This window comes from Lynx rufus, unplaced genomic scaffold, assembly GCF_022079265.1.
Source record: "Lynx rufus isolate CCGP_SWC_20201006 ecotype Redwood Valley unplaced genomic scaffold, mLynRuf1.p SCAF_9, whole genome shotgun sequence".
NCBI classification, from domain to species: domain Eukaryota; kingdom Metazoa; phylum Chordata; class Mammalia; order Carnivora; family Felidae; genus Lynx; species Lynx rufus.
The window spans coordinates 112,784,718-112,810,753 of NW_025814897.1; the positions used below are offsets into that span (position 1 = coordinate 112,784,718).

The 26,036-nt window shown below is 57.2% G+C and overlaps 1 protein-coding gene across 2 annotated transcripts in view; it reads right to left on the bottom strand.

Annotated features, from left to right (window-relative positions):
- SHANK2 (SH3 and multiple ankyrin repeat domains 2) overlaps positions 1 to 26,036 on the bottom strand; it is a 431,931-nt gene that overhangs the window by 21,500 nt on the left and 384,395 nt on the right. For both annotated transcript variants that reach the window (XM_047071362.1, XM_047071363.1), the window contains 4 exons: positions 3,153 to 3,288; positions 2,493 to 2,573; positions 2,204 to 2,212; positions 1,009 to 1,029 (listed from right to left, as the gene is read on the bottom strand). In XM_047071362.1, coding sequence (XP_046927318.1) covers positions 1,009 to 1,029; positions 2,204 to 2,212; positions 2,493 to 2,573; positions 3,153 to 3,288 — 247 coding nt within the window. The remainder of the gene's footprint in view (positions 1 to 1,008; positions 1,030 to 2,203; positions 2,213 to 2,492; positions 2,574 to 3,152; positions 3,289 to 26,036) is intronic.

The following is a 26,036-nucleotide window of genomic DNA, read 5'->3' on the forward strand; positions in this document are numbered from 1 at the left end:
CAGGGTGTTGGCCTTGGGTTGAAGGGGACTTCGGGGAGACATGGGATCCCAGGAAAACTTCCGGGCAGTCCTGGGGGTGGCGGGTGGAGGCCGGGGAGGAGGAGCAGGTGCTCTGACTTGATGCTCTAGGACCCATGGTCGTGCCCCCAGATACCGGCTGATGGATTCTGAGACCCACCTCCCGACTTCAGCGTTCAGAATACCGCGTTGTGCCTGCGCGCCAGCGCCTAGGCTCCCGTGATGGGGTCCACGCCGTGCTCCCCCAGACCCCCAGAAGGGGTTTTGAGTTTATTGTGCTTCTTTCTATTATTAGGATCGTTGTCTCCAGCAGTCAGGTGAGAAACACCCCAAAACAGCGATGCTGCTGAAGGAGGAGCCCGCATCGTTCTGGGGCTCTGTTGTTGGGGCTCTCGTGGCGCGTGTGTCTCTGCTGTTCACGGCACTGCAAACCGTCCCCCACCCCGTGCCAGTCGGCTCCCGGGTCCCCGCAAGCTTAAGGACAGCTATCCCGCAGGCAGAGAGCGTGAGAGCCAGGGGCTTCCTGTGAGCTCGAGGACGCTGCCCCTGCCCCCAAGGCCCAGGCAGCTAGCAGTCAGGGGACCAGCCCCTCGCCCCGCGTCGGGGCCCCGCCGGCCTGCACCCCGGCTGCCTGCTGCGTGTGGCCGTGGACCGGACGCAACTTCGAGGCTGCCGGCGGGTAGGGCGGGCCCAGCTGTGACAGCCTGAGGGTCCCACGGGCCTCATGGTCATGACGATGAGGACACAGCTCTGGGGGAGACGCACAACACGTCGGGGGTGAGAGAGGAACCACACTGGGAAAAGCAAAGCAGACGGGACAGACTGAGACAGGACGCGGTCTGGAGCTGGGCCCCTCCGTAGGCCCCGGCACAGGGAGGAGACAGCGCAAGAGTACGGCGGTGTAGACGCCACGCCGACAGCCACAGAGGGGGTCTCTTCCATGGGGTATGCGGGCAGGGGCTGGGAACAGACACTGGGCTGGCCCCTTACCCTTCTTCTTCCGGATGGAGGCTTGCAAACAGAAAGGGGAGGGTGAGTCCACGACGGCAGCGCTCCCCCGGGGCCTGGCTAGGGGGCCTGGAAACCTAACGCTACCCGGAAGCTCACGCGGGCCACACGCGGAAGGGTGGGGTGTCTAGACGGCTGGGTTTATGGCTCTCCCAGGAACCCGGTGATGGGGTGACCTTCCCCTTCCAACATGACCGGCTGCTAAACCTGCTTCCTGGCCACGGGTGAGACACTGTCCCCGCAGCACTGTGCCAAAGCGGCACGGGGTGACAAGGGGAACACGGAGTCCCCGCACGGGGGGGAGAGACGGGGGAGAGACGCCAAGGCCCGGGGGGAGGGGCCGGGGTAGCACGTGCTGCCCAGTTTTAAAGGATGTGCAGCAATTCTGTGGTCATCCCCACTGGGTGCCACGCCAGGTGCACGGGGACAGTCAGGGCTCTCCTGGAGAGCCTTGTTCGGACGGACAGGACGTGGCTGGGAGAAAAGGGGCTCGTGAGGAACTACGGGTTCCGGGAGGGTCCAGAAGGTCTCCCCGGGAGGCTGGGGTCAGGTGGGAGTGATGTCAAGTTAAACGCCGACGGGGGGGGGGGGGGAGCTCAGACTCCCCCCACTGAGCCAGCTGTGCCTGATGGGCGGGTCCTGGGCTCAGGGCCGGTTTCCGCGCTGCACGGGGCGCCCAGACGCTGGCCCTTCATCACCCGGCCAGCCCCTCTCCACGCTCTCCGCAGAGCAAGCACATCGGCCCTCTCGCCACTTCTGTGTGGAAGAGCCAGCCTCCTACCAAGCGTGTCCCTGGGCCCCATGGGTGACGCCCCAGCACGACATTTAGCCAGCATCCGGGTGGCCCGCGCCGGCTCTAGAATCTTCCCTCTCAGTAGCCAGCACTGCCCTGGACCCGGGGCCCTTGCTGCTCTGAACACCCTTCCCTGTCTCTCTGACAGGGCCAGTGGCTCGAGCTCTCCTGTGCCTTTCAGACCTTTTAGAAGATTCTAGGAGCCCCCTACCCCTGGTGCGCACCCTTCCAGGCCTGCTGGCCCCACCACCATCTACACCAAACCCCAGGGATGGAGCTTTCTGGTCTGCCTCCAGCACGCGGGGGTGGTGAGGCGGATTTGGGGGGTGGGGTGCGCCCGAGACAGCAGGGGAGCTGTTTGGGGGACACCGTGGGGCGGCTTACCTTTATCCACTAGTGAGAGGCCCAAAAATTCAAAACAAAACAATGTTAGACGAGCCGAAAACAGCAAAAGGCAAGACTAGCAACCACCCCCGAAGCCAGCAGGACTCCCACGGACATGCCAGCGTGGGAGCCACCCGCACGCAGGGCTCCTGATGCCGTTCCAGGGGTTCAGGGGCAGGGGACGGGACAGGCAAGCGGGCACAGGGCCATGCACGGGCTGAGGCAGCGCGGACAGGTCCCGGGGGTGGCGGCAGTGGGGGGCCGGGCGGGCCAGACGGGCGACTCTTACCGAGCTCCTCCAGCTCCGAGGTCATGGACTTGGAGCGCAGGGTGAGGGCCGTGGTCGGGGCGCGCTTGGGAGGCGGGGGGGCTTGAGGGGCAGGCGGGAGAGACACGGGTGTGAGAGCCTGGCCCTGATGTGCCCCTGCCCCCACCCGGCTTCCAGAACAACCTGGGGGCCGGCGGCCCCGAGCCCCCAAGGTGGGGAAGCAGCTGTGTCACCCGCTGAGCTTCCGCTCGGGCCGCGAGGGGTTGGGACCGGGACAGGCCCTGCGTGGGGGCCCCTGCGCTCTGTACTGAGCCCCCCAGGCACACCTGGCACTTGGCACCCCTGCCCTCCCCGAGGGAGCAGAAACGCGCAGAGGGGAGCCGGTCCGGCCCTCTTTCCACCGCGTGCCTGCGGGTGACTCACGGACCTGGTGGTCCCGGCAGCCTTGTAGCCCCTGGCCGGCCGCCCCCCACCCCCCACCCCGTCACAGCGAGGACCCGGGCCTCACACGTGTGCCTGTGCCCCCCGGACCCAGGGCTGCTGAGCACAGCCTTGCCTGAGGCCCGAGCTCCCGAGTCCTCTCTTCACCTCCCTGTCTGGCTTCTTTTCCTCCCCTCGGGGGGCCGCCCCCCGGGCGGGAGATGTGGGGGGCGGTGCAGGGGGGCGGGGCGGGGCGGGCACCTTTCTTCCTGGCGGTGTCGTCCGGGTCGAGATTCCTGGTCACCGTGACCACCTTGAGGACGAGGTGGTTCCCTCCCTGGCGGATCATGTTCACCACCTGCCGGTGGCCGACCTTCACGACGTTCTCCTTGTTCACCTGCGGGAGACAGGGGCTGTGGGTGAGGGGCCCGCGCGGGAGGAAGGGAACAGTGCCCCCTGCCCCCCGTCCCCCGCCCGGTCAGCAGACGGACAGAGGGAAACCGTAGTGGCTTCTGGAACCACAAGTGCTCTGGGGGGGCCAGGGGGTGCTCTGTGGTGGCCGCAGGCCAGCTAACCGTGGCCTGGTGGTGGAGGGGGTGCCTGTCACTCTGTGCAGGGCCGTTTCCAGCTGCCAGGCGGCCGGGGCTGATTCTCATTGAACCCGGGAGGAACTTCTTGGCCACCAGTGATGCGCAAAAAGCCAGACAGATTTCCAGGGTCCCGGGCTGTGGCCCTACAGCTTTCCATTGTCACACTTAAGAGGAAACACTAATTGCTTTTCACGGATTTGGGGAACACACATCCACTGAAACGGCTCATTTCCTCCAGGTGCTCCCTCCCTCCTCCGCTCCTGCCCAGGACGCTGCAAAAGGCACAGAAACTTGGCGGACGAGGTGCTAAGGGCCACAGGTCCGCCGCCCTGCCCATCCAGTGACACCGGAGGATGCCTCCACCGCGGCCACTCGGGTGTTCGCCGAGCTCCTGGCCCCCGCCTCCCCCTTCACATCTGTCTGTCCCCACGGCATCGGCAGGCAGAGCCGGGGCTGGGCCTTGAACTCTGACACCGAGGGCACTCTGCACCTCCTGGAGTTTGGGGGGTTCTCGGGCGTAGGGGCTCCACATCTCTGGCCCGGCATTGCCCCTCACGCTCACTGAACTGGACCCTTCTTGGAGGGGCGTGGGCACCTGCCATCCCCACAGTTCCCAGGGTGAGCACCGGGCACCGAGGGGCAAGGGAGTGAACCCGAGATCGCCCTGTGCGCCGTCCTCCAAGAAAGAAAAGCCCCCTCCCCCCACTGCAAAGAACAGGTGGGAAGCCCCCGAGGCCCCGCCCATCCCTGCCATCGCTGTCCCCATTTTGTGGTACTTTCTCCTGCTGGGGATTCCCTAAAAACCCATCAAGGGCAAGGGAGCCTCGAACAGAGAAGTTAACAGGCCTGATGACTCCTCACACCTGGGCACTGGGGTCCCCACACCGACGACAGGTACACTCCTCCTGGCCTCGGAGCGCCAGACAGGGGAACTCGTGTTCGGTGAGACACACGGCAGCGGCCCCGCGGTCTCCGCGGCCCCGAGAAAGACACGGACGCAAGCCCCGGGACCGCAGCTGACGCCCCTCCTCTCCCTCTCTCCCCGCCACACACCAGAGAAGTGACTTGTGCGCTCATTCCCTCGTTCACCACTTTGCTCAGGGCACCCACAAAAAGTCAGGTGGTGAGGGGTGATCCTGGTGGGCAGCCCGTCCCTGCTCCCGGAGCAGATGTTCTTGTGGGGGGCTGGCCACACGAGTCGGTGAACAGGTGTAACCCCAGGTGTGCGGAGTGTCACCCGAGAAAACAGGCCCAGGGAACAGGAGGCAGGGGCCTGGGCCGGGTGGGGGCTGGGGGCCCGGGCACAGGCTGGGGGAGCCCAGCTGCAGGACAATGGGTGCCGGCAGCGCCCCGGGCCCCACCTCAAACGGCCCATATTAAATTCCCATCCTGCTTTGCAAAGTAAATACGTTTGGATAGAGTCCTTCTCCCAAAGCAAGAAACGTATCAAGGTCGGAGCAGCGGGCTGCGCGGCTCCGGGCTTTCGTGGATCAGCCACCGGTGTGCGGGTGAGCACTCGGCCAGCGAGGGCACAGGGGTGCCACGTGGCTTGTGCTATGATGCCTGTAAGCGTCCTCCTGCGAGAAGAGCGGGCAAAGGCACGAGGCAGCAGGTTCAGCTTGGAACCCGCAGAGCAGGACTAAAGGCAGGACGGGCCCCTCGGCTGCATTCTCCTTCCCAGCACGGGGGCCACGGAAGAGAGGAAGAGGACGAGCAAAGCCGCACTTCGGGGTTTCCCAGCTTTCAGGGGCGCCTGTGGCTCAGCGGGTTAAGTGTCCGACTCGTGATTTCAGACCGGGTCGTGACCTCATGGTTTGCGAACTCGAGCCTCGCGTCGGGCTCTGGGCTCTGTGCTGACAGCAGGGAGCCTGCTTGGGATTCTCTCTCTGCCTCCCTCTCTCTCTCAAGATAGATAAACATTTTAGAATTCCCCAGCCTTTAATGTATTTTTTTTTTAATGTTTATTTTCGAGAGAGAGAGAGAGAACGAGAGAGACAGTGCATGAGTAGGGGAGGAGCAGAGAGAGAGAGGAAGGCACAGAATCCGAAGCAGGCTGTCAGCACAGAGCCTGACACCGGGTTCGAACCCATGAACTGAAAGACCATGACCTGAGCTGAAGCTGGATGCTTAACTGACTGAGCCACCCAGGTGCCCCCATAGAATTTCCCAGCCTTTAAACAAACTCAAAATTCAGTTTAACCCACAGTGGGACATCACAATCAGCTACCGGCCGTACGACAGGTGTTCTGGGCTGCTTGTGTGGGGACAGGAGCCTCAGAGGCTGAGTGGGTGAAATGCTGCCTGATTCCTCAGATGTCCAGCTTGGCGTCTTGAACTTCCACGGGGTTCCCGTGTCCCTCAGAACACCTGGGCCTGCAATTCTGGCATGCTGCCGCCAGGGGGCGGTGTGGGCCTCGAGCGCCTGCCACATTTACGGAAGGTTAACCCCAATGCTGAGCCTCCTGGGATGACTGCCTTGCAGAAGAAAGACACGGGTTACGAGCCACGGATCCAGTTAACTGCAGGGCAGAGTAACATGCCCCTCCAGGCATCGTCCTTCCATGCAGACGTGGAGCCATCTAAGGAGGGAGCAAACCACGGCTACATCCTGGCAGAGGGCAAGAACCCAGGGCTAGCATCCACCAGGGTTCAGAGAGCTTCTGTGAAGAACAGGAAGTCAGGCTGCCTTTGCACGCTTTCGTACTCTCCTCAATCATTCTCTTCTTCCACATGAATTGTCACTCAGAACACAAAACTCACACTTGCACGCGCTTTAAAGAGACGGCGTTCTGTAGGGCCGGTTACAAAACCCAGAGGACGTCACCCAGGCCCCACCTGTCACTCCCAAAGCCTTCAGCTCACTCTGATTTATCCCTGAGTCTCTGAACATGCTTATGTGGTTGCTACTTGATGTTTCCATTCTATTTTATTCATTTATTTAAAAAAAAAATGTTAAATGTCTATTTTTGAGAGAAAGAGCACGAGCGGGGAAGGTGCAGAGAGAGAGGGAGACACAGAATCTGAGGCAGGCTCCAGGCTCTGGTCTGTCAGCACAGAGCCCTACGTGGAGCTCGAACTCACGAATCATGAGATCATGACCTGGGCCGAAGTTGGACTTTTAGCCAAGTGAGCCACCCAGGCGCCCCAGTGTTTACATTGTAGATGTGGTCTGCTGACACACTGATGTGGAAAATGATGGCTTATCCCAGGGTTTCTGAACAGTGGCACAGTTGCAAATGTGGACCAATTAATTCTTTGTTTTGGGTGTACATGATAGGATGTGGGGCAGTATCCCTGGATGCCAGCAACATCCCCTTCCTCCTAAATGTGGCACCTGCAGATGTTTCTAGACATTGCCAAATGTCCACTGGGAGGTCAGAGTTGCCCTCAGTTGACAACCACGAATTCAGGTCTTTTCTTTCATCACCCAGGACTTCAACCTCAGCTTACAGTAGTATCATAATTCCGACTAGATCAACACTCAGGGTTTACATCACGACTGTGTAATATCTATTCATAGCTAAACCATGTAGTATATTATGATGACTTTGTCTTCCCATACATTATGTCTTCCCCAGGGTAAAATCATTTTCTGTTGTTTGTTTATTGGTTTAATTTCCCATGTACTTAACAGTAATTCCAATCCAAACACTTCCTAATTATGTAAATCTCTTTTCAAAATCTTCAAATATGTTGGGGATTTTGTTAAGTTTATGCTGAAGAAATTGCTCCTGAAGACTTCAGCTCTTTTCTGCACAACGTGGGTTTGGTGTTTTCTACGTCTGTGTCCCATTACCTCTGTCCCCTGGATTCCTTCCGATTCATTCTTGTGTTGGGTCGCCCAAATCCCAGACCCCCTGGATATATTTTTGGCTGTTGCTTGGTATAAAGCCTCATTTTTGGTAAAGGACATTCTCGAGTTGCTTTCCAATAAAAGGAGTTTGGGAGATTTTTTTTTTTTTTTGATACATTGCTTATTTGAAAATGACTTTAACTGCACACTTAACTGGGAGTTTGGGTACAAAATTTGAGGTTGGAGGGTAAGGTAAAGTAAATATCCTAAGACCAACTCCTCTGCAGGGAATATGTACAAAGTCTCGGCAAAACAACTCCCCCACCCCCAAACCCAAACAAACAAAAGCAGTTCCCTGAAAGCTCTTGAGTGTGAACTAAGGTAAGCGGATTTTGGATGGGAGTGGAAAGTCAGAAGTGCTGTGCCATGGACAGAGTGTGATGCGGGTCACTCAAAGCCCTGATGGAAAACTTCAGCCTTTCTGGCTTAAAAAGTCAGAGGACAGAACCTTGGGGGGTGGCCACAGCTGCCAAAGTGAGGGGGGCGTCCCAGAAAAGAGAGAGTCAGAGAATGGCAGTTCCATGTTCCGTGTGTAAACTGTTCCCAAATATCCGATAGAGGGTATGAAACTGTGCCTGCACTGGGTTGACTCGATGCAGCTTGCAGATAAGGCTAATATGCCTGACCTGACATTTGAGCTACTCCTACTGCCTCCCAGATATTTGTAGTTGGAGACTAGCCACGGTAATTACCAGCGAAAATGCAAACATCAACGCTCATCCAAGGAGTCTAATGGAATCCAGACTGTCACAGCATAGTATTTACAATATTCAGGATACAATGAACATTTACTTAATGAACCCAGACATGACTAAGATGTTGGAATGCTCAGGCAAGGACTTTGAAGCAGCTATCACAACAATACTCAACTAGGTAAAGGAAAATATACTCACAACGCATGAAAGGTACGAAATACCATCAAAGAAATTTTTAAAAATGTTAAAAAAAATTAAAATGTTAAAACTAAAAAATACAATATCGTAAGTTAAAAAAGGCACTGGGTGGGCTCAATAGCGAAATGGATATGGCAGAGCAAAGAGTGAAGTTGAAGAAACATCTGAAGAATTTATCCAATATGAAGAAGATGGAGAAAGGATTTCCAAAAGTGAACAGAATCTTAAGGACTTGAGGGACAATGTCAAAAGGTCTACTATTTTGAGTCCCAGAAGGGAGAAAACTGGAATCCCAGAAGAGAGAGAGAAAATGGGTCAGAAAAAATAATTTAAAAAACGATGGCTAAGGGGCGCCTGGGTGGCTCGGTCGGTTAAGCGTCCGACTTCGGCTCAGGTCATGATCTCATGGTCCGTGAGTTCGAGCCCCACGTCGGGCTCTGTGCTGACAGCTCAGAGCCTGGAGTCTGTTTCAGATTCTGTGTCTCCCTCTCTCTCTGCCCCTCCCCTGTTCATGCTCTGTCTCTCTCTGTCTCAAAAATAAACGTTAAAAAAAATTAAAAAAAAAATGATGGCTGAAAACTTCCTCAGTCAGGTGAAGGACATAAATTTACAGATTTAAGAAACTCCGTGAATCCCAAATGGGATAAATATAAAGAAAATCTCCCCTGGGCACATCATAGCCAATCTGCTGAAAGTCAAAGGTAAAAGGAGGAAATCTCAAAGTGGCCAGAGAATAATGATACATTACTTATGGAAGAACAATGATTTCAATGACTGTGGACTTCACATCAGAAACTCTGGAGGCAAGACTGTGGAACATTTTTACACTGTGAAGCCTAGAATTCTATACCCAGTGAAAATAGCTTCAAAGTACGAAGGCAAAATAAAACATTTATAGATAAATGAAAACCATGAGAATCTGTTGCCAGCGAATCTGCACTACAAAAAACAAAAACAAAAGCAAAACGTTAAAGGAAGTTCTTCAAGCTGGAGGGGATACAGATACTAGATCTTAGAGGCATGAGGATATCAGATATGGTAAATACCTAGGTAAAATAGAAAATATTATTTTTCCTCTCATTTAAAAAATAGATATGACTGTTTGAGGCAGAAGAATATTGTTTTGTGGGGTTTAAAATGTAAGTAAATGTGACACCTGTAGAGTACATGAAGGCAGGAGTGAGGTAGACACACCTACGTGGTTGCAGAGCCATTATATTTCCTGTGAATTGTGCAGTATGGATTATAAGTGGGCTGAAAAGTTAAGGATATACACTGTAACCCTAGAGCCCAGCACTAAAAAGAATGTAAAGTACAGCAAAAAGCCAATACATTAAAATGGAGTTCTAAAAATAGTCAAATAATCCAAGAAAAGCAGAAAAGGGAGAACAGAGGAAAAGAGAAAAGAGAAACAGAAACAACTAAACTGGTGGACCTACATTGAAAAGCACCAATAATTACATTAAATGTTAATGGGATAAAACTCCAGTTAAAAGGCAGATACTATAGGGGCTCCTGAGTGGCTCCCTTTGCTTAAGCACCTGACTCTTGATCTCAGCTCAGGTCATGATCTCTGGGTTTGTAAGTTTGAGCCTTGTGTTGAGCTCTGCCCCGACAGTGCAAAGCCTGCTTGGGATTTTCTCTCTACCTCCCTGTCTCTGCTCCTCTCTCAAAATAAATAAACTTAAAAAAAAAGTGGGGCACCTGGTGGCTCAGTTGGTTAAGCACCCAACTCTTGCTCTTGGCTCAGGTTATGATCTCACAGTTTGTGAGTTTGAGCCCTGCATCAGGCTCTGTGTTGATAGCGTGGAGCCTGCTTGGGATTCTCTTTCTCCTTTGCTCTCTGCCCCTTCCCTCTCTCTCTCTCTCTCTCTCTCTCAAAAATAAATGAATAAACTTAAAGAAAAAGGCAGACACTATAAAAATAGATTGTGGAGAAAGACCTAATCTGCAGGTCAGAGAGCAAACAAATGGAAGAAGGTTTCCCGTGGGTTGAGCACTATATCAACATCAGACAAAAGAGACTTCAACCACTCTGAATAACAGTTTGGCAGTCCCTCAAAAAGTTACACACAAAGCTTTGAGATGGCCCAGAAACTCCATTCCCAGGTGTATTCCCAAGAGAACTGAAGACATGCTCGCACAAATACCTGCACACAAAATTTCATGGTGGCATTACTCCTAGCAGCAGAGAGAAGCGGGTGGAGGGTGGAGAAAGACTGTTGATGGGTGTGAGATCTCTTTCTGTGACAAAATGTTCTAAAATTAGACTGTGCTCATGGTTGCAAATTTCTGTGAATATACTAAAATCCACCAGATTGGGTGCCTTAAATGGTTGAATTTTATGGACATGAATTATATCTCAATAAAGCTGTATTAAAAAAATAGACTTCAGGGGCGCCTGGCTGGCTCAGTTGGTAGCGTGTGTGACTCTTGATCTCAGGCTTGTAAGTTCAAGCCCCACGTTGGGTATAGAGGTTACTTAAAAATAAAATGTTTAAAAAAATAAAAAATAGACTTCAGGAAAAGAATATTACCAGAAATAAAGAGGGATAGTTCAGAATGCTACAGGAGATTATTCATAAAGAGGACGTAACCGTCATAAACACTTATGCACCTGCTCACAGGGCCTCGATATACTGAAGCAAAATTTGACAGGATAAAAGAGAGAAATGGGCAATTCTACAAATACAGCAGGACACTGAATACCCCTTTCTCAAATTGATAGGACAGTTGGGCAAGAAAATCAACAGAGACTTAGATGATCTGAACAATCATCTTGACCTGATATTTATGGATCAGTAACTACAGAACACACATTCCCTTCTGGCGTGTGTGGAACACTCACCAAACTGGATGAGGTACAGGGCCATACAGTTCAAGTTTGGAAATCATTTTCTTTCTTTCTTTTTTTTTTTTTTTCAGTTTACTTATTTGAAAGAGAGAGAGTGGGGGAAGGGCAGAGAGACAGAATCCCAAGCACTGTCAGCACAGACCCTAATGTGGGGCTTGAAACCACGAACAGTGAGACCATGACCTGGGCCGAAGTCGGATGCTTAACTGACTGAGCCACTGCCTGGTGCCCCTAGTTTGGAAATAATTTTCCTTCAGGAATTTGAAGGCTCTCATTCATTTACTCTGGTGACCAGGTTTGTTCTGGAGGGATCTGTGACCACTTGTGTTCGTGGAACGTGAGTCCCCTCCCTGTGGCCCCCGCCCACAGGGTGGAGAGCCCTGCAGGATGGCCTCTTTGCCCCAGGCTCACCAAGATGTGTTGACGCACCATGGTGTGGCTCTGTCCTCACCTCTCAAGTAGGGCCCTCTTCACCGGGACATTCTTGCCCTTTAGGTGTGCAACGCTTCCTTCAACCATTTCTTGGCCATTCTCTTCCTTTCTGTTTCTCTTCAAGGCAACCTTGTTTCTTCTGGACTCGTCCTCCAACTCAGTTGTCTTTCTTCTTCCATTTACCATGTCTTCTCTTTCTTAGAGACTCCCGTCTGTTTTATCTTGTAATCCAGCTGTCAGAATTTTCATATCTGCTAGAGTAGTTTTAAATTCGAGAGCTCTGATTTTGTCTTATGAATGTTACTTTTAAAAAGAGTATTTTTGTTCTAACATCGAGGATGCAGTATCTCCTTTTATCTCACCGAGCACATTAATAATAACTTTTCAAAATCCTAGTCGCCCTGTGTGATCTGTGTCCTCCATTTTCTCCATAGTATGTTTGTTTTGGGCTCTGTGTTTCTTACAAATTCTTTTTCTTTCATAGAAAGCAGAAAAATAATTTATTCCAGAAGGTGGCAGAAATAAGAAAGTCATCGTGAAAATACAGTTCAGTGTAATTCTGCTGGGACAGATACTCCCTGGGAACACCGTCCTCCTCCTGACTGTGCCCTTGGAGAATCACGGACTCGTGACAGTTTTTAAACACTTCACCGATTCCCATGTTGTGAGCAGGCTGGAGTCTTCTCTAAATGACCAGGTTCCGAGAGGACAGCAACGTCTTTCTCAGAAGAACAGTGCCTTCTGTCTCAGAAGGTGTGTAAACATTTTATGGAGTCAGTTAAGGAGGTACAAAATGCATCGAAATGTAAAAAAAAAAAAAAAAGAAAAATGACAGGAATGAATACCGCTTTGTAGAATAAGATATTCAAAAGCGGAGTGAATGTTTAAGGCACCTCATGGCCAACCGAGGCGAGTCAAGGAAGGTGGTCTGGGTCTGGAGGGGACTTTGCATGTACAAGAATGTGGCCTCAATGACTCCGTGCTGGGGAGCGGGTCTTTCTCCTCAAGGCCAGTGACACCTGGAGGTCCCAGGTGGCTTCATCTTTCAACTGTGGGTCCAAAGAGGGGTTGAGGTGGGCCAGAACTGCAATCGGCCAAAAGAGGGGAGCAAGGTGAACGGGTCACCAGCGGGGTGATGATGACTCCCCAGTCGGGCCTCTCAGGGCACCAAGAGGCTGGTGAGGCCCCAGAACACGCTCATTGTGACTAGAGACCCCGTGAGAGCGTTCTACACCCCGGTTGCTGCTGGAGCTGCCGGTCCCCGCCCGGCTGCCTCACCTGCGAGAGTCATTCTTTCATCAGGTGCACAGTGCTTCTTGGCAGGCAGCACATATTTACAAGTGGCCCCTAAAGAGCTGATTTCTGTCCCAGCCAGTTATTCTCTGAACACTGACAAGTGTATATGGAGGGACAAGGCACAGAAGAGCCCACACAATATTGAAAGAGAAGAACAGAGTTGGAGGACTGACAGCACCCAACTTGAAGACTTAACTATTGAACCACAGCAATTAAGGACTGGTGAACGAGTAGATAGACCCGCCGAACACGAGAGCACCCGGAAACTGCCCCCCCCCCCCACCAAGAATAGTCACCTGATCTGTGATGAGGGAGCAATGGACAAGAGACAGACTTTTCTGTGTCCCACTGGAACAACAAGACATCCAGCTGCAAGATGAATCTAGACCCAGACCTTACACCCTTTCACAAAAAATGAACCCTAATGGGTCATCGACCTGAATGTGAGACAAAAAAACTGTGAAACTCCTAGAAGATAATCCAGGAGAGTATCTGTGTGACCTGCATCTGGTGAGGACTCCTTTAAAAAGTGTATTTATTTATTTTGAGAGAGAGAGAGAGAGAGAGAGAGAGAACGTTTGTGCACAAAATCAGGGGAGGGGCAGAGAGAGAGGGAAAGAGAGACTCCCAAGCAGGCTGTGCACTGTCAGTGCAGAGCCTGATGCAGGGCTCGAACTCACAAACCATGAGATTGTGTCCTGAGCTGAAATGAAAAGCCAGATGCTTAACCAACTGGGCCATCCAGCTGCCCCCTGGTGACAACTCCTTATCACATCAAAAGCACCAACCACGAAAGAAAAAAGTGGTAAGGAGGACTTCACTAAAAGACACTGTCTGTAAAAAGACACTGTCAAGAGAATAAGAAGCCATATACTGGGAGAAATTCTTTGCAAACCTTCATATTTACCCCAGATAAGCGGAAAGCCTGTGTCCATACAAAAACCCGCACGCAAATGTTTATAGCGGCTTTACCCACAATTGCCAAAACCTGGACACAACCAAGCTGTCCTTCAGCAGGTAGATGGATTAACAAGCTATGGGACATCCAGGCAAAGAAATATTATTCAATGTGGCTCTCAAGCCACAAAAAGGACATAAAGGGACCTTCAATGCATCTTACTAAGTGCAAGAAACCAATCTGGAAAGGCTACATACTGTGTGATACCAACTGCGGGAAATGCTGGAAAAGTCCAAACTATGGAGACAGTAAAGGTCAGGGGCTTCCAGAGGACAGGGGGAAGGGAGGGATGAACAGAAGGGGTGCGGACAGGGGAGTTTGAGGGCAGTGAACTTGTCATTCTGTGTGGTGGACACATGTCATTTGTCTAAACCCATAGGACATACAAAGCACAGTGAACCTAACGTCTACTGTGGACTTTACTTAATAATGACGTATCCACACTGGTTCATTAATTGTAACAAATGCACACCACACTAGAACAAGATGTTAAAAGTAGGGGAAATGGGGCACCTGGATGGCTCAGTTGTTTAAGCGTCCAACTCTTGGTTTCAGCTCAGGCCATGATCTCAGTTTCATGAGTTTGAGCCCCGCATCAGGCTCTGTGCTGGCGACGTGGAGCCTGCTTGGGATTCTCTCTCCCTCCCCTGGCTCACACTATCTCTGTCTTTCTTAAAAATAAATAACTAATCTTAAAAAAAAGTAGAGGAAATGAGTGAGTGGGGAGGGGTGAGGGAGTGTTCGGAACTCTCTGTACTTTTCGTTCTATTCTTTTCTGTAAGTTAAAACTACCAACAAGTAAAGCCCACTCATTGAAAAAGAAGCTCATTACTACAGTTTTTATTATGGAAAAAGTCCCTCAAATGTGCAAAAGCAGAGAGGCGGTTGCACTGAACCCCATGCACCCCTGCCCTCCGCACATTCTTGTGAATTCCAGCCTTCTATCACCTCTCCGGAAGGCAGTTCAGCAGGCTTTTTATTGAAAGACCCAGCCCCGTGGTAAAAACATAGTCGCAATACCATGATCACACCGGAAAGGCAACCCGGATTGTTCAGGTCATCACAACCATCCGCTATCGTGGCTGAGGCTGGGTCCTGCCTGCGTCCAAGTGCACAGCCGGCTTACCGGAGTCATGACAGCTACATGTTGCACCTGGTCGGCCCGCCTCTCGTCTTGTTTAATCTGGAGGTTGGAAGCTGGACCATGTTCAGGTTTGATTGGGGCAGGTGGACGGGTCAGGTGGTGCCGTACCCCCCACCTGAGGGGCCCCTGAACTTCTGCTTGTGTTTTGAGGGTGGGGGTTCAGGAATGGGCGGTTCAGCCGGATCCATCCCGTTAGCTTGTCATGTCACTGTTTTTTTAAGTTTACTTATTTCTTTTGAGAGAAAGAGAGAGGCAGAGAGGGTGCACACAAGTGGGGGAAGGGCAGAGAGAGAGGATCGCAAGCAGGCTTGAGACTTGAGACGCGAGGCTTGAACCCCAAACTGTGAGATCGTCACCTGAGTTGAAATCGGAGGCTTAACCACCTGAGCCACCCAGGTGCCCTGTCACATCCCATTTTTACCAGCCCCTGATGACCGCTGCCTGGATTCTGTACCTCCAGGGGCGGTGAAATGGTGATTTCCTACTTCTGTGGTTCCTTCTCCAGTGACCAGTTGGACTAATTTGTTCAACGTTTTTTTTTTTTTTTTTTATTTTTGGGACAGAGAGAGAGACAGAGCATGAATTGGGGAGGGGCAGAGAGAGAGGGAGACACAGAATCGGAAACAGGCTCCAGGCTCTGAGCAATCAGCCCAGAGCCCGACGCGGGGCTCGAACTCACGGACCGCGAGATCGTGACCTGGCTGAAGTCGGACGCTTAACCGACTGCGCCACCCAGGCGCCCCTAGTTGGACTAATTTGTAAAGAGAAACTTGCCTTTATCAATAGTTACACTGCCCTGAGCTACTGTGTAAGAAAGGCAAGAGAAGTGCTTGCTTCTTTCTTTTGACTTTTACCAGCTTTCAGATTAATGAATTGGTTCCTTCAAAAGTGACCCATTCTTTAAGATGCATCATCATGAAATCAGGGGTGTTTGAAAACCATTAAAATTTTTTTTAATGTTTATTTATTTTTGAGAAAGAGTGAGACAAGCATGAGCAGGGGAGGGGCAGAGAGAGAGAGAGGGAGACACAGAATTCAAAGCAGGCTCCAGGCTCGGAGCCATCAGCACAGAGCCTGACGCGGGGCTCGAACCCACGAACCGCGAGATCATGACCTGAGCTGAATTTGGACGCTTAACAGACTGAGCCACCCAGGCGCCCCAAAACCATTTTTAAGAAGTTTTTATTTGTTTATTTTGAGAGAGAGAGAGAGCACAAGCTCTTCAGGAGAGGGGCAGAGAGAGAGGGAGAGAGAGAATCCCACCTGATGCAGGGCTCGAACTCCCGAACTGCGAGATCATGACCTGAGCTGAAACCAAGAGTTGGACATTTAACCGACGGAGCCACCCAGGTGCCACAAAAACCATTTTTGATATATCTGAATCCACTGCAATTAAACAAGCTTTTTGTCTGTTTTGATACAAGCTTTGTTTTTAAACAAGCTTTTATTTGAGAACAATTTCAGATGTGCACAGGACTCGTGAGGAAGGTAGCGCAGAGAGCGTCCCTGGTCCCCACACCCAGCTTCCCCTCTTCTGTACGTCCTACATCAGTGTGGCGCACCTGTCATGATTAGTGAACCGATATTGACATGTTGTTACTAACTGAAGCCCACGTCCTACTCAGATCTCCTTGATTGTTACCCAGTGTCCCTTCTCTGTCCAGGGCCCCATCCAGGCCACCACATGACTGTCAGTAGTGTTTCCTTAAATTCCTCTTGGCTGTGACCGTTCTGATGACTTTGGCAGTTCTGAGTACCTTTCAGGTATTTTCTAGACTATCTCTCTTTTTAAGAAAAAAAATTTTTTTAATGCTTATTGTTGAGAGTGAGAGAGAGAGAGACAAAAAGCATGAGTGGGGGAGGGGCAGAGAGAGGGAGACACAGAACCCGAAGCGGGCTCCAGGCTCCAAGCCGTCAGCAGAGCCCGACGCAGGGCTCAAACCCACAGACCGCGAGATCATGACCTGAGCCGAAGTCGGACGCTCAACCGACGGAGCCACCCGGGTGCCCCTTGTAGACCACGATTTTCCCTCTTAACCACGATTTTCCCTCTCAGGGTCAGATGGGGTTGTGGGTTTGGGAGGAGGACCACAGGGTGAGAGCCCTTCTCATCCCCATCACGTCGGGACATGTGCCCCCCCCCCCCATGACTCGTCCCCGCGATGCTGACCTTGGTCACCTGGCTGAAGTGAGCGTCAGATCCCTGCCATACGGTTGTTCTTTCTTGTTCCCACGCTGTCCCCAACCGAAGAAAGCCACTGTGCAGCCGCAGCTCGGGCGGCTTATGGCCCATCTCACTGAGACCAGTGTGGCGTCATAAATTGTAGGGATTCTGGGTTCTTCCGCAGGGGAGATTTGTCTCTTCTCCTCTTTTGTTTATGTGTTCAACGGCATGTTCACATCAGTAGGACTCCCAGGTATCACCTGTGTTGTACTTTGGGTTATCACCCCAGACTCTGTTAGGTAGTTACGCACTCTGGTGCTCAAGGTTGGCCCCACTTTGGCCCCGGGGCTGTGTCCTGTGTCCCTGGGCCCTGCCTCCACGCTCTGTATCTTACTTCCTCCCTGGCCCCAGCCGCGGCTCGGGGCCACCCTTCCTGGTCCGCCCTACTGGTCCCTCACCCGCCCTGTGCAGCGTCTTCACGGGACCTGCACACCTTTCCTGCCCGCTGGCGAGACGCAGTGTTCCGGGCTCTTGGTGAATCTGTGCCGACAACTTCAACTGAACTTTAGAACAGCAGGTGCGTTAGGCCTTTGGCTTCCCATTTTCGTCTCTTTGTTAAAAATCGGGGCTCCTCGCGGCCAGCGTGCAGGTGATGGTTTCTTTGCTCGCCCTGTCTGCGAGCGTGTCATCCACGAATCCATCAGCGATCGTTCGAAGCAGCGGCACAGCGAGGGTCCCAGCAGCGGTCTAGTTGCCGAGCACGAGCAGGGCTGAAGATGTGCTTCCTCCCCTTGGCAGCCACGTGCAAGGTGCCGCTCGAAGTGATTCCTCTGTTAATGCATTGCTTTCATCGGCAGGTTATGGCGTTGATATTGTTTTGCTCTTGATTTCTAAAAGGTTGGTTTGTGTTTTACAACAAAGTGCAATTTTAACCCGATTTCATATTCTAACCTATAAGACAAATCGTGTCAGGATTCTTTTCTTTCTCTTCCTCACCCAGCCCCCGAGGCAGCAGGAAATCGAAAACAATGGCGCGTGGGTCATCCTTCCGTTGAAAAGAAGAAACGAGCATATACCCGCGTGGATGTCTGTATGCGTGCGTATGCCTGTGCATACGTGTGCACGTGTCTGTGTGCACGTGTGCCCGTGTGGGTGTGTGGTCCCCACCTTCCTTGCACAGACGGTAGCCTGCTGGTCACACTTCTCTCAGCCTTGCGTTTCTTACGGAACGACGCATCCTGGAGGCAGTGCAGGGCAGCACGCGGAGGGTCCCCCCCTCCTGACAACACCCCACGGCCCCCCGGCATGTGGCCGTTCGCCGTATCCCCGGGACACTCGCACGGGCCCGGCCACGGTGCCGTGGGGGCAGCCGGGGGCCACGGTGGGCGGGCTGCCTCGCCCGGGGCTTTCCTTCCGCCCGGGACCCCACCCCACACCCCCTCGGGGAAGCCCGCCTGTGGTGCCGGCGGGTGGCGAGCAGAGGGCTCCCGCGTGTCCGCCAGCCGTGGGCGCACCAGCCGGCGTGGGCTCGGAGCGTGGCCGCTTTCTTGCTGCACCCAACCGCCCCGTCTGTGAGGCCCGTGCGGGCGCCGTGCGCACGTTTCTGTGTTCACGCGGGGTGGCCGGCCTCTCCCGTCAGCAGGCATCACGGTGCTGGGACCTGTCGTGGAAGCAGATTCCAGACCCCGAACAACAGCGCTCAGTGAATACTTGGGAATGCGGAAAAGCAATGAGCGGGGGCGGGGTCCGAGACCTGGGTTCGGGTCCCAGCTCCCTGTCTCCCAAGCGAGCGAGGGACCTGGACCGGGCCTTTGAATCTCACAGGCCCCGTCCGACGCGCCGGGAGAATAAACCCCAAGCCGGCGTCCAGCAATCCCACAGCCGAGGAGGGGGATGGGTGTGTGACATCCGTGTCGGCCAAACTGGAGGCTCTGCTCCGGCAGGGAGGGGGCCGCTGCACCCCCAGCCCCCTCCCGCCCCAGCCCTTCTCCCGGTCAAGGCTGGGCCTGCGAGCCGGCCCCTCTGACTTTCTGGTTTGAACCGGCTCGGTCTCGCGCTTTGTCGCTGACCCGCCGACGGTTGGTCCCGTGGGGTCGGGCGTCCGGCCCTTCCTGCTCCAGCTGGGGCCGATCTGACACGAACTGGGGGCTCTGGGGGCTCTCAGCCCAGCACCTTGTCACTCTCCTGGCGAACGCCTGCCATTTCCGTTCAAAGCAGCGCACAGACGCCCCATGGGCGCTGCCCGAGTGTCACCCGGCCGTGCTGGGAAGCCAGGATGACCTTCCATGCCAGCATCCCCCGTCCCCCGTCTCCCAGAGCTGCCCTTGCCCCCCATTGCGCTGGCTCCACACGGCCCCACGTGAGGTCTGAGGGGCCGGAGGCCCAGGCGACCCACTTGGAACCACGGAGGGGGGGCGGCCGTGCCTGTGGTGGGACTCACGAAGGAAGATCAAGAGGGAGCCCACGGGGAGCACCTCCGACGAGTCCCCACGGGGAGCACCTCCGACGAGTCCCCCACCGGGAGCACCTCCGACGAGTCCCCCACGGGGAGCACCTCCGACGAGTCCCCCACGGGGAGCACCTCCGACGAGTCCCCACGGGGAGCACCTCCGACGAGTCCCCACCGGGAGCACCTCCGACGAGTCCCCCACGGGGAGCACCTCCGACGAGTCCCCCACGGGGAGCACCTCCGACGAGTCCCCCACGGGGAGCACCTCCGACGAGTCCCCCACCGGGAGCACCTCCGACGAGTCCCCACGGGGAGCACCTCCGACGAGTCCCCACGGGGAGCACCTCCGACGAGTCCCCCACCGGGAGCACCTCCGACGAGTCCCCCACGGGGAACACCTCCGACGAGTCCCCACGGGGAGCACCTCCGACGAGTCCCCACCGGGAGCACCTCCGACGAGTCCCCCACGGGGAGCACCTCCGACGAGTCCCCCACGGGGAGCACCTCCGACGAGTCCCCCACGGGGAGCACCTCCGACGAGTCCCCACGGGGAGCACCTCCGACGAGTCCCCCACCGGGAGCACCTCCGACGAGTCCCCCACGGGGAGCACCTCCGACGAGTCCCCACCGGGAGCACCTCCGACATGTCCCCGTGCTGAGGACCTGAACGCCCACGCCATAGGATCTATGGCCCACAGCACTGGCGCGTGGTCTGGCCCCGGGGCCGTGAGTCTCGGCTCTGGGGAAACACGTGGCGGAGACCCTGGCCAGCCCGACTCCCCACAGGATGCCTGCCCGGGGCCCTGGGCTGACGACGCGATGGTGCCCATGTCTGACGCGCGGGAAGCATGTGCGCCACACGCCCCTTTATGTAAAGGGAGGGGTCAAGCCCTCCCAGCCCCCGGCCTGCCTCCCTCCCCAGAAGGTAGGCTTCCGGGGCCCGGCATCCGGGACACGTCGGAAGGTCCCTGCCCACGTGAAGACCAGGGCTGCCCTCACCCCCCCGCCGGCCCCCCACCGCGCAGGCTCGCGGGCACGCACGAGAGCAGGGGCCGTGCTTGCCGGGCCTTCTGCGACGTGGACGCGACACGCGCCGTCTCCGAGTGTGTGTTTCCAGCACGTCTCAAGGCCTCCGTGGGGCCGCCCGCTCTGAGCGGGGACCGCCGACGGCCGCTCCCAGACGGCAGCAGCAGCTGGCCTCGCGGTCCAGGGGACCCAACGGTGCTGAAAGTGTCCGTGGTGGAGAGGGGCGCCGTTCAGAGCCGCTGGCCAGCCCCCCCGGGAGGGTCACGGCGTAGACCTACCTAGGGTTGTGGAGCAGACCTAGGCCGCTTCTGGAGAGCCACCTTGTGGACAGCCACCCTGCGGTGGCCCCGAGGGCTTGAGGCCAGGGCGGTGGACGACCCACCAACGTTCACCCAGCCGGTGGCCACCGCCGCCCGTCAGACAGCTGGGTCAGCCCCGCACGGCGGCCCCCCCAGGTGGCGCTGGGACCGACCGCAGACACAGCCGGCCGCCCGGAGGCACCGGGACAGCCTGGCCCCTTCCGCGGGCCCCAAGCCGGCAGCCCTCGTTTTGCCTCCACTTTCCGCTGGGAGCATAGGACGCGCCGACACAGGAGAAGACGGCGTTTGGGGAAGTAGAGGAGCCGGCGACCAGGGGCCAAAGCAAACAGGCTCCCAGGCCGAGGCGGGGCCCGCCTCCACTCCCCAGCACCCCGGGGTCCAGGTCGAGGCAGGGGATATACCGCCTGGGACCCCATCCTCCCGGCTCCCCCCCCCACCAGGGCTCCTTGTCCCCCCTGACGGAGCCCCTTCCTCATCTCGAGGCCTGGGTCCCTCTCAGGAAGGGGCCTCAGCTGCCCTCGTTCCCGTGCCCAACGGGTCTCTGTCTGTCCGAGCTGGGGGGCATGACGAAATCGGTGTCCTGAGCCTCGGTACCTGGCGGCCCCGGGACGGGGCCCTGGGGGGAGGAGGAAGCAGGAGGAGGTTTTCCGCCTCAGGAAGATGCCCCCAGGTGCTGGCTGCGGTCCCTGGGGAGGCAGACCCTCGGACAGCAGTGGGTGGGCTCCTGTCCCTGGGAGGACCTCCCCTGGGGGGGGCGGGGCAGGGCACCAGGCCTGGGGTGACACAGTCCTCAAGTTGCAGGAGCTGGGGTCAAGGGGGTGGAGCCTGCCTTCACTTGGATGGAGGGGGAGGAGTCGGTGGCTAATTTTTGTGGGGTGAGTGGATGGGGACAGACGGGGACCCTGAGGTAAGCCTGTAGGTAGGCTGTCCCAGGGTTTCTGGAGGGTAATTAGCAGTCGGGGGGCCGGGCCGGGGCTCAGCTGTGGGCTGGCTTGGGGACAGCGTGGGGTGGTCTCGGATGGGGAAGGCAGATGACCGATGGGAGTGTGACAGGCCCCACTCACCACAGCCCCCGGGAGGCTCCCTGGGCATCTGGCCCCCTCCCCAAGGAAGCCCCCCCCCCCATAACAGGAAGGCCCCTGCCCTCCTCCCTCCCTCCAGAACAGCCTTGGTGATGGGGACCTGTCCCTCCCTTCCTCATGCCGGCTGTGGGGGCCCGTCTGTACCCCGGCTCACCTTTCTGCACCTGCTGGTTCCGCCCTGCCCCCCAGAAGCGCCCGACCCTTCCCAGGGATGTGCCGGCCACCGAGTCTCCTCGCTGCGGACAAGACACCCCCAGCGCCTCTCTGCAGGGTGCTGTTCTAGACCCTTCCTCCGACACGGCCTCGCCCTCTGTGGCCTCGGTCTGGGAGGGCCCCACGCGCGGTCGAGGGCCACTGAGGCCCCACCCCTGACACAGGCCCTGCCTTTCCCGGACCACATTCCCCAGGGAGTCTTGGGCTCAGGGTGTGGGACCCCTGGACGTAAGCCCCCCTGGAGAGGGTGTCGGTGACCGGCCCGAGGGCAGACTCCGGCTGCCCCCTCCCTCCGGGGCAGAGCCTGGACCGCTTTCTGGAACAGCCCCCGTGGGCCTGGGGAACGCGTGGGCTCAGGTGGGCCGGATTCAGGCTGGGGAATCCTAAAGTGGTTGACTTCCCGGTGTGTTTAAAATAGTCATTTTGCTCTTAACTCTGAAGGGCAACCACCGAAAAAGGGTTCCAGCAGCTTCGCCCGCAGCACTAATGTGTGTAATTAAAGTCGGCCTGGGCTCGCGAGGGGGCATCTCGGCGCTGCAGACCCTGCCCGGCACTGAAAGGAGCGGGGGCCCCTCGGCCAGGACTCCGCGGCCCCCTGCGTCCCCGCTGCCATTCAGGCCACCTCACCAGGGACGGGCAGCCCCGTTCTGGGCACTCGGTGACTCAGACACGGAGATCGTGGGGGAGGGGGCCCGGGGACACATCGGTAAGCCCCGGCACGGCGTGGACGCACGGGGCCCTCCCGCCGGAGGCCAGGCTGCCCAGGGAACCAGCCCCTGCTGCAGGGGGCACCCGGGAACAGTGGCTGTGCCAGGGCCAGGGGCTGTGGGGGCAATGCCAGGCGGCGGTCCTGGGGTCCCGTCCTGCTCCGCCCGAGCGCGGACCTCGTCCGAGCCCCACCTCTGAGCCTCAGGCTCGTCTACAAAGTGGGAAAGCCGTGGAGGGTCAGGTTTCAGCCTCGCACTGGACACGTTGCAAAGAAACGGACCAGAAACGCACATGGTGACTGTCACCTCTTAGCTGGACAGTAAGGTGCAGGTGGGGGGGGGCACACAGAGACGGTGACAGGACACTGTTGTGCTGTCCCTGTGTGGAAAGCGGCCCCCCTAAGCAGAGGGTCCCAGAGGCAGCACAGCTGCCCCCAGAGCCCGTCTCGAAGCGGGTCCCCCCGCCCTGGGCGCTGGACGGAAGGGGGAGCTCGGCCGGGCGGCCAGGGGTGCGGAGGGGGGGCTCCCGCGTCCGCGGGCAGTGCAGCCTCCGGGGCCCCTTAGGGTGGGCGTCCCGGCTGGGACCCACCGCCCGGGCTGGCCACCGCGTCACGGACCCCGCCACCTGCTCTTGTCCGCTGCCCCCATAGCCAGGCCCGGACCCCACGGGGCAGCCGTGGTGCCAACCCAAACAGCTCGTGGCCCTGGGTGGCCCGATGGGAGCAGGGTGGCTGGGAGGGCAGCCTGCTGGGGTCACATCAGCGTGCAGACCGCACGGATGACACCGGCTGCCTAGGGGAGACCGTGAGGAAGCGGGCGCGTTCTCCCGTGGCCCGTCCTCCCCACCGGAGCCACCGTGAGCGGGAGACACGGACCCCGTTCGACCGCCCCTCCCCTGCGGCTCCCTGCCGGGGTCCGGTCCCACGCCACCCGCCTGCCCTCCGGGCACCCTCTGCCTCGGCCGTGCGGGCATCTCCCTGCTCCCACGAGCTGGTTTTGTGGTTTATGTGTACTTTTGACAAAATTGAGGTGCAATTCATACAATGAAATTACATTGTGCCTTTTCAAATGCACAGTCAGTGGCATTTAACACCTCTCAGTGCTGTGCTGCCACCACCTCCACCTGGTTCCAGAACATTCTTGCTGCCCCAAAGGAAGCCCGTACCTACCGGCTGCCACTCCGTGCCCCCCTCCCGCCAGCCCCCCCAGCCCTGGCACCCACCCGTCTACTTCCTGTCTCTGGATTTGCCTGTTCCGGGTGATGAAATCATGCAACACGTGATCTCTGTGTCTGGCTCCTTTCGCTCAGCATCATCTTTTCGAGGCTCGTCCACGTCGTGGCCAGGGTCAGCGCTTGGCTCCTCTTTGAGGGTGAGGACCGCTCCCCGGCGTGGGTTCCCATGGGCGTCCCAGGGCAGGGTGGCTCGGCCGCCCCGGACTCAGGCCGGGCTCCGGCTCTTTGGGGAGTTGAGATAAGAGCCGGCGTTGGCCAGGCACCGAGTCAGGAGGGGCAGAAGCTCACGGAGTCCACGCTGCACTGGGAGGCAGGTCCTGTCACCGACCCCCTTGGGCAGGACTCAGCCCAGCGTCTGGCCCTGGGGCCTAGGTTCTTGCTCCAGACCCAGCCGGATGAGAGAAGGACCGTGTCCTGAGGCTGCTGGTGGGGGGGGGGGGTGTTCTGAATTTGTGACAAGTACTCTAGCATGTCGTGTCCCCCCACCACCCGTGTAAGTTGGGGGACACGTAGCTGATGCCCCGACCGCTCCCCAGAGCTCAGGCCAAGTCCAGCGAGATGGGGGCTGGGGGCCCGAGCCGCTCTGAGCACATGGGGCCGGGCTGCCAGGGTCACACCTGCCCAAAGGGGTGCCCGGCCCGCGGGGCCGGGGAACAGGGCGACACGCAAATGCGCACCTGCCCGGAACAGCCCTCCCGCCCACACCGGACGGGGCAGGGCTGACGCTGCAGGGAAGATCGGCCTCCCGGCACAGAAGGCAGGTGCACAGGGCAATGCTCACCGCCGGAGGAAGTTCCTACAGACACACTTCCTCCCTCCCTCCCATTATCAGTCCGCGGTTCGTCCAGCCTTCTGTCCATCCTCCACTGGTTGACCTGTCCATCCACCCACCCGACCCGTTATCCATCCGTCCACCTGTCCGTCCCAACTCCCCGCCTGTCCACCGACCCCCAACTCTCATCCATCCATCCATCTATCTGCCTGTCTGCCCATCTGTCTGTCTGTCTGTCCACCCAGCCTTTCGTCCACTGGTCTGACGTCTGTTAGGGTCGAGCATTGTGAGGGTCACGTAGTTCAGCACGAGGGCGGCCAACGTGGAGAGCCTGGGCCAGCAGTGCCCACAGGGAGCAGGGCCCAGCCCTTGGGAGTCTACGGAGAAGGCGGGGGGACCGCAGGCCCCCTGAGCGCCAGGGTGCGGATACTGGCTGGGGACCCAGGGACAGGGGCGTGGCCCCGCACAACCGAGATGGGCTGGGTGGGGCCTGCCCCCCACTCTGTGTGCACGCACACACACGCTCCCCCCCCCCCGGGCCATGGGCACACGCCTGGCACCCCCAGGTCCAGGCTCTGAGACGTCACCACACCTGCCCTCCCAGGGTTGGTCCCCTGGGCTGGATCCCAGCCACGCCGGCCGGAGGACAGCAGCCCGGGAGCCCCCTGTGGTCCCCCACCCCCGCCCCCTGCCTCCCTGCAGAGATGTCCCCACGTGGCCGGAAGCCGGGGGGCTGGGCCAGCTGTAAATGACAGGGTGCGGCTGGGCCTGTCACGCTTCCTTTTTTGTTAAAGTTCAAGTCTGTTGGACTGTGCTAAGCATGAGGCTCGGTCTAAAATAAACCCGGAGGTGCGTCAGTGTGTGGGCTGGCTCTGCGGGCTGGAGGCCGGCTCCGCGGCGGGCGGGGGGTGGGGGCCGGGGGCCACCTGCTGCTGTGTGGCCCCGGGACCGTGGCCTCCTGGGAGCCCGAGGGCAGAGAAGCGGGCCCCGGGCTCGGAGGCCGTGTCTGGAGGGCTTGGGGACCCGCTGCCTGGCGTCGGTTTTCCCCACGAGCGCTGGGAGTCAGGCATCCCCGGTGTGGCTCCGACTTCTTGTGCCAGGGAACTGCCGGTGGGGGGGGAGCGGTGGGGGCAGAACAAAGCAGAGGAGTGTTCTCCC